Raw genomic sequence first — 7,201 nt, 5'->3', positions numbered from 1 at the left:
AATACATTCCTCAGGGTTTCTTACTTGTAAATTTTACTGTGTATTGGCCGCCTTATGTTCTTCACCGTTAAAACTAATGGGTGAGCCTCCTCTGAGCTTTGAATGAACCAGTTGTGTTCTTTTGCAGAAGAAAATGAGCGATGAGTTATGAAGCAGGGAATGAACAGATTGTCTTGAAGAAGAACAAGAGACTCTCTTTGAAAAGTGCACTAACAATACCGTAAGCAGCTGCTTGTTGGCTCCTCTCTAACCTTTCCCAGGGAGGGCCTTTCATCTCTGATGTGTTTTTCTTTGGACAGGAAACTGCCATTAAAAAAACAAAAAACACACCACCTTTGGTGAAATTGAATAGGTTTTATTTAGAGGGGGCAAAGGGTCTTAAACTTCTACTGGTGTTACGAACTCTGCAAGGGATGTGCTGCACTTGAAAGCGCAGTGTTTGAGGTGGACATTTGTGAGGCTTCATTTTCAGCTATGATGAAACCCACGTTCAGTGACTTACAGTGTTGTTAGCGTTAAGTGCTTTGGGACTTAAACCAGCTCAGCAGACAGCCACGGCTATTACAGTCAACGACAAAGAGGAACACGACTGGGGGAAGAGGACAGAGGTGGTGTTACAGGTGACATTCCGACATTCCCACTGATCCATGGACCCACTAAGCCCCAAACTGCAAGGAAGCAGAAAATGAGCTGTGGTAGTTGTCATCAATTTTATGTTAGACCTACCTCTAATTAAACCAGATTATGTATTATGTGGCAAACCTGATTTTGCTTTTCAGTTATCTCTGAAAAATACTTTAACATGGAGAAAGTTCCATCCCTTGGGTCCCTGCTCCTATTTTATCCTAACTTCTTTCTGCTAATCCAGGACCAGGCGTGTTCACCACTGAGAACTGCATGGCGAGAGGCAGCAAAACAGAGATGAGAAGCAAACAAGGAGCGGGTTGCCTTGAGACAGACACGCCGGGATCATTGTTGTGGTTTGCAGTTAAACCTAGAGGGTGCTCTGTGCTTACAGTCTCAGCTTCTCTTTTCTGCTGTTGAAATACCGGCTGCATAACTGCATTTGCCAGCCAGCAAAGGTCCTGCTTATGCAGAGGTCTTTTCCGTAAGTGGTTTTTTTTGTTGGGGTTTTTTTTTTTTGTCATGGTCAAATGATTAACAACTAAATCAATTGTGTCAAAGGTTGAGCAAGCTGTATCACGTAGACACAGCTTGGGTTCAGTCTGGGGCAGAGTCATTTGAAACAAAAAAATAAGGCCAAAAAGGCAAACACAAAGTTTTGCACAGCCTAAGCCATCTCCTAACAGTTTGTTCTCCATGACTAAAGGGCAGTTGAGCCAGTACCTTTAAGTTAAAAAAACTGTCCACCGACTTTCTCTTCAGAGTAGATTCCTACAAGGATTCAGTTAATGCGCTTCTCTATGTTAAATTTTTATCATCAAGCTGCTGAACTGGAAAGAAGCAGCAGCCACTTGCTTATTTTGCAGAGGCATGGTTCCACAGTCAGAATAATGTCATTTGTAAGGTAACTGTGACGCATTAAGAGGTGTAACACTTGGTCAGGCAATGATGCTTAGCTTGTCAGGTTTGTTTTGTATTGGTGAATATGATTAATTTTATATGTGGTGTCCGTCATTCACATAATGAGCAAATTAAAATGTATTTATTCTTTGTATCATTCTTGCACGTGGAGTGAAACTGTGTCTCTTAGAGGAACCTCTGATTGTCCAGCCAGAGGAAAGGTGGGAAAATACAATGATATTCATAATTTTGAACAGGGAAACATAGATTCAGGGAACTTTTCCCCCTCTAAAATTCTCATTGTAGGTTAAAACTAAATAGGGAAATGAAGGGAAAGGCTGTTGTGTGTCAGGAATCAAAAAGCCATACCTGAAGGGACATGAAGGCTGCCTCAACAGACAACCAAAGAAAAATTCACAGGATTTTGAATATCCTCATCTGCCTTTGAAAGGACAACTAAACTGATGGGAATCAGCCCTTGTAAGTTCTCTGCCCTGGTTAGGATCATTTAAGAGAATGATTCAACATAGTAGCTAGAAAACACCAAGACATTTAATGTGATACCCTGACAGGTCTTTCTTCCATGGGCTCAAGACTTTGGGTACATGAGAGAGAATCTCCATGGAGGGGCCCAGCCAGGGCTGGGGTTCTTGTCTTCCCCTGCAGCACGAGCCCCAGCCCTGGTGAGAGGCAGCACAGGGCATCCTCGGGGACAAAGGCTTTCTCTGAGCCATGCAAGGGACTCCTAATGCCTCGTGCCTGGCCTTCCTCTGGAAAACATCTAAGAAGGGCAGGAATAAATAAATGACTTTGCACTCTATTCCTAGAAAGCTGACTTCAGTTTACTTACCGCTTCCCTCTTGCCAAGACTCGTGTATGTTTCATTTGTTGAAATATTCATTTTTCCCTATCCCTTGAAAGGAGCGTTACAAATGAAAGCGTAAATTGCTTCTGGGCAGATCTTTGCTTCCTCCCCACTTGCCTCCAGAAATCCTTGTACTAACAGTTGCAACATTCACCTTGTGAGTCTGCCAGGTGGTGGGTCAGCTGCTGTTTACCGTGTGGAAAAACAGCCTGGTAATTTATCTTTTTCTACTTGAACCAATTTCAACCCCCCCACAGCAGACGGGGTGGGAGCAGTGGTGGTTTTCAGTCGCTGATGGCACCTTGGAGCGATGAGCACAGCACACGCCGCATTTCCTCCGTACCCTGTCAGACTGATGCTGCTTTATGCTGTGCTCAACGTCCCAACTGTTCGTTGCTTTGGGTGAGTGAATGTGTGTGAAGCCATGTCCATGGGGTGGTACAATAAAGAGTGGAAAGCAGTGCAGACTCCCTGCTTTCATGTTGTGTGGCACTTAATTGCTGTCTTGATTAATTCGTGCATTTTTAATGAATAGCAAAAGACACTGTTTTTAAGTTACCATAGTGCGATGTGTCTGCCTTTAGAACTGAAGTCATCCTGTTTGATAAATCCGAGAGGACAAATTGCCACGGTCGTGTTGTAACGTGGAATTGCGTTTGCAGCCCGACAGCATGCTAGAGGTGGGGGGGTTGTACATAAATGACAGCACTCTGGCTGACAGTTGTGTCTTTCTCTGTGAGCTTAATAGATTTTGCTTTTTCAGAGGACTGTGGTCAATCAGAGACTGTTATCTTTCCCATCTAACTATGTTTTTCCACTGTTCTTTCAACTTTGAGCTTTGATTTCGTGCCTCAGTGAGCTGATGAGCTTTTGCAATTCCTTTACTCCATGTGATTTTTAATATGCAGTAATGGGAGCCCCTTGCCAGGCACTAAATTGTACTTAGAGCTTCAGCTGGTGCTGTTCCGTATCTTGGTGGAAGAACTGGGAACACTGCTGTGGTAGTTTACTTGTCGAAGTGGGTATGAAAAGAAACTAACTGTCAACATTTTACTAAAGCTTCCCACATAGATTAGGTGATAAAAGGAAGCGTTTGTCTGGGACGAGGATTTAATCAGAAATACTGACTCCACCAAAAGAGCAGGCAGCATTTTAGCTGTGGTATCATGGAAACCTTGGAGACAGTTGTCATGTGAGGGGACAGGAGAGGGGCTGGGGTGATGTGTCAAGGCTCACACTTGGGGTTCAGGTTCATTGCTGAGATGAGTGGGATTAATGGGTTAATGACTCTATTGAGAAGTGAGAAGTCTGAAACTAAAGGGTGTGACCAGCTTGAGAAAAAAGAGACTGCTGGGCAAAGTGGGGTGCTCAAGACTGGTTTTCAAAAATGCTGAGTGCACACCAGCCCTTAGCTTTGTGACTGGTGTTTGTCATGGAGGTGTCCAGCCTCAGAACTGTTTGTCTTGTACCACAGCAAGGTACCAAAGTGCTGCCTGTACAGCCAGCAGCAGGGAGTGATGGAACATGGGCAGCAGCTGATGCTGCAGATTTAACTGCTGGCTGCTTGGCCAGGTTGTTTGGTGGGGCTTGCACAACTAAGATGAAGCCCAGGTTGTTGGGACATAGGTTGAGTTTCCCATGCTGGCTGGATTAAACGTGTCCTGCAGTCACCCCTCCTGAGTGCTCTTCAGTCTTACTCTCATGGTGCTGGTGTAGAGGACTGCATCAGCTCTTGGGCATTGAAGAGTGGAACGTGTTCATACACGATCAATGAGTACTGAAATCTGGAGGTTGCACGGAAGATTTGGTGAGGTCTAACAAGAATTAGGTCTCTTAGGCATGTAGTGTGGCATGGGGTAGGCCAGTTTGCTCTGTCCTCACAGCTCTGTGGTTTCACACCCTGAAGCTCTTGTTTGTTGAATGCAGTGGTGAAGAGGAGTCCCTTAACCCCAGGAACACCAACAAGAGCGTGGCCAACAACAGGCATACCCGGTCTGTGAGCAGCCTGCCTCAACCCCGCGACTGTGTGCTCTCTGCCTGGTCCTCATGGAGCAAGTGCGATCCCTGCCAAAAGAAAAGAGTGAGTGTTTGTGGTCTGAGAAACTGGGAGGCAGGACGTCGTCCAAGCCTCGACTGTTTTGTTCGTGGTGTTGGGCAAACAGCAGGAAGCTGCTGAGAAAAGCCCTGTACAGGTGAGACTCTGGCTTTTAGCTCTTCAGCTTACCGCTCCCAGTAACTGCAGTGCTTTCCAGGCTGCCTCACTGTCCTGAGAAGGTGTAAGCCCAGGCTTGGTGAAAACACAGGTGAGAAGTACAGGCTTTACAGGGACTTTCTCCTCAATGCAGTCCTCTTGTTGCAGCACCAGTACAAGGCACCATCCCCACTAAGGGTCCCCCGTGGGACCTGGAGACATCCTGTGCCTCTCAGGATTGAGATGCTGTTTCTTGTCTGTCAACAAGCATTTTCTATCCAAAAAGCCCCATCAAATGAAAGCAATGATCTCAGTAGTGTGAAGAGCAAAATCCCCATTGCTAGAGGGACCTCTGCTAATGAGTTGGAGAAGCCATTCCCTGGCTTAAGCAGGAATAACCAGTGGTGGGAGTTGGGAAGAATGAAGCTTCATATCAAAGAGTTAATCTTAAAAGCTTGGAAAAAAAGGAGGGCTAACATATTGGACAAAGTAATTGACTGCTTCACAGCAGTGTTGTGGGCGGAAAAAAATCCCTAATGATACAGAGGGCCAAGTAAATACACTGACAGAAAATAACAAGGGATGTCGTTACCAGCGCTAATTGAAAGAGAGGAGATGTAACTGAATCCTTCCTGACTCTTGCAAATGTGCACACTACCCTGTCAGGCTCATTTAAACAAACTGTCAAAGAAAAGCAAACTTTCCTTCATCCCTTCCAATCCTCAATCCTTCCTTAGTAAAATTAAAACTGTCGCAGATCAAAAATGTTTGAAATGAGGCACATTACCAGCATCACGCTTCTTTGCTGACACCTCTTTTTTATATGACAGTACTCTTAGATCAGATCTCCCCGACACAAAGTTTGGTTTTTAACTAGAGAAGCATAAAATTCACAATTTCTGTACACTTGATTCAGTATTTTTTATTTCATCACAGTACAGATTTGCCCGCCTGGAACAACCTTCGCAGTTCAATGGAGATCCCTGTGATTACTCCGACAAAGAAGCTGAAGGCTGCGTTACAAATGATCCTTGCAGGAATAAAGTGAGATGTGAAGGTTTCGTGTGTGCAGTTACAGGTAAGGATCTCGGAGTGAGAAGTGGTGGTGCTCAGGTTGCATCTCTGACAGCACTACGCTGAACTTGCTGCTTCTACAAGAATTTGCTGGGCCAGAGAGATGTCAGGAGTTGACCCAGGTCCGTCTATGCTTGTGTTGTGTTTCCACTAGTAATTTTGAGTGAGTCTGTTAGCCAACACCTGTCAGTCTAAAGCATGTCTTAAAATCTCCACATAGGAAATTAAACCCTGGTTGTATCAGTAAAATCTGTAGCACAGGTGAATCTGACAGCAACAGGAGAATATGCACTGGGCATCCTTGACACATGCCCAAGTGCACAGCAGGTGATGGTGGTGGTCCTCATGGCCTTTCCCTCCATCCTTGTAAAAGACTCGTTTTTCAGGAACACTGCAAGTGGTGTGGGGAAGCAAGACAGCATTTAGCTGTATCCAAGATTTGATCAGCCTCCGCTTCGCATCTGCGCCCTGGCAGCAGAGAGAAAAGTGTGCAGGCAGCAGGGTGCCAGGGCAGACCAGAGCTTAGTTCAGGAGATGGGCCAAAGAGAAGCCAGTCGGAGCTCTGTCCCTCAGGCTGGTGTTCCGGTGAGACTGAAAAAACAACCCAGTAATTATGGACATGAGAAGTGGGAGAAAGATCCCCCCATATACAATGTCTTCTGAGCATTCTCCAGCATGTTTGCTTACTCAAAATTGAAAACTTCTAACAACAAAAAAAAGTATATTCTTTTTTATGCTTTTAATTAGAGCGTAGGGTTTTTTCCCTAGGCTGAACAAGGAATTTTAAGATTATGAAAGTTTTGAGCAAAACTGAGCAAGTGGAGTTTGGTGATCCATGTGGACAGAGAAGAAATATGTTCCAGTTAGATTTGAACCCTACATTACAGGAGTCTCTTATTTTGTTTCTAGACTTTGAGTCAGGGAGTGTGATAATAGATTGTTTTATGAGTAATTTGCTCTTTGCATCCTAGGGAGATGCATTACACGGAGGCTGCTTTGTAATGGGGATGATGACTGTGGGGACCAGTCAGATGAAAAAAACTGCAAAAAAGTGTTTAGAAAATGTGACCAGAAGATGGAGCAATACTGGGCCATAGAGAATCTGGCAAAAGGGTAAGTCAGTGACCTTCATGAGATGTTTTCTTACTTAAGGGTAAGAATGATCTTATGTGGCTTCAGACATAGACATTGAACGGAGAAGGGCTGTAGCAATCGCTGTGTCCAGGAGTTAGGATCCGACAGCCTTTGAGGTCCTAATCCAGAGCCCAGTGGGAAAATCCTTATTGACTCCATGAGTCTTTCAGAGAGAGATGAGGTGAGTAAAAGTCCCTGCATGCTGGTGCACCCGGTGGAGATCATCAGCTCCGCCTGCAGATAAATCCTGCAAGAGCCCATGTGTGCTATTTGTGTTGCCAGAATGTGGCGAGTGAAGAGGGAAGTGTCAACACCAGGTGCTTCTGTATCTACAGTTACTTGCATTTAAATTCATCGGTGGGAGAGTTCTGATAATCCACTTGTTTTGCCTAATTCAGGCTGGTGGGAGCAGG

The 7,201-nt window shown here is 44.9% G+C and overlaps 1 protein-coding gene across 1 annotated transcript in view; it reads left to right on the top strand.

Annotated features, from left to right (window-relative positions):
• Positions 1–2,699: 2,699 nt before the first annotated feature.
• Positions 2,700–7,201, top strand: part of LOC104497463 (complement component C8 beta chain-like) — a gene marked incomplete at its 3' end in the record, with an annotated part of 7,773 nt that continues 3,271 nt past the window's right edge. Inside the window, exons 1-4 of the mRNA XM_010140718.1 lie at positions 2,700–2,791; positions 4,316–4,469; positions 5,517–5,658; positions 6,626–6,767. Coding sequence (XP_010139020.1) covers positions 2,700–2,791; positions 4,316–4,469; positions 5,517–5,658; positions 6,626–6,767 — 530 coding nt within the window. The remainder of the gene's footprint in view (positions 2,792–4,315; positions 4,470–5,516; positions 5,659–6,625; positions 6,768–7,201) is intronic.

This window comes from Buceros rhinoceros, unplaced genomic scaffold, assembly GCF_000710305.1.
Source record: "Buceros rhinoceros silvestris isolate BGI_N320 unplaced genomic scaffold, ASM71030v1 scaffold6270, whole genome shotgun sequence".
Classification (NCBI taxonomy): Eukaryota; Metazoa; Chordata; class Aves; order Bucerotiformes; family Bucerotidae; genus Buceros; species Buceros rhinoceros.
This window is presented reverse-complemented; position numbering and strand designations above follow the sequence as displayed.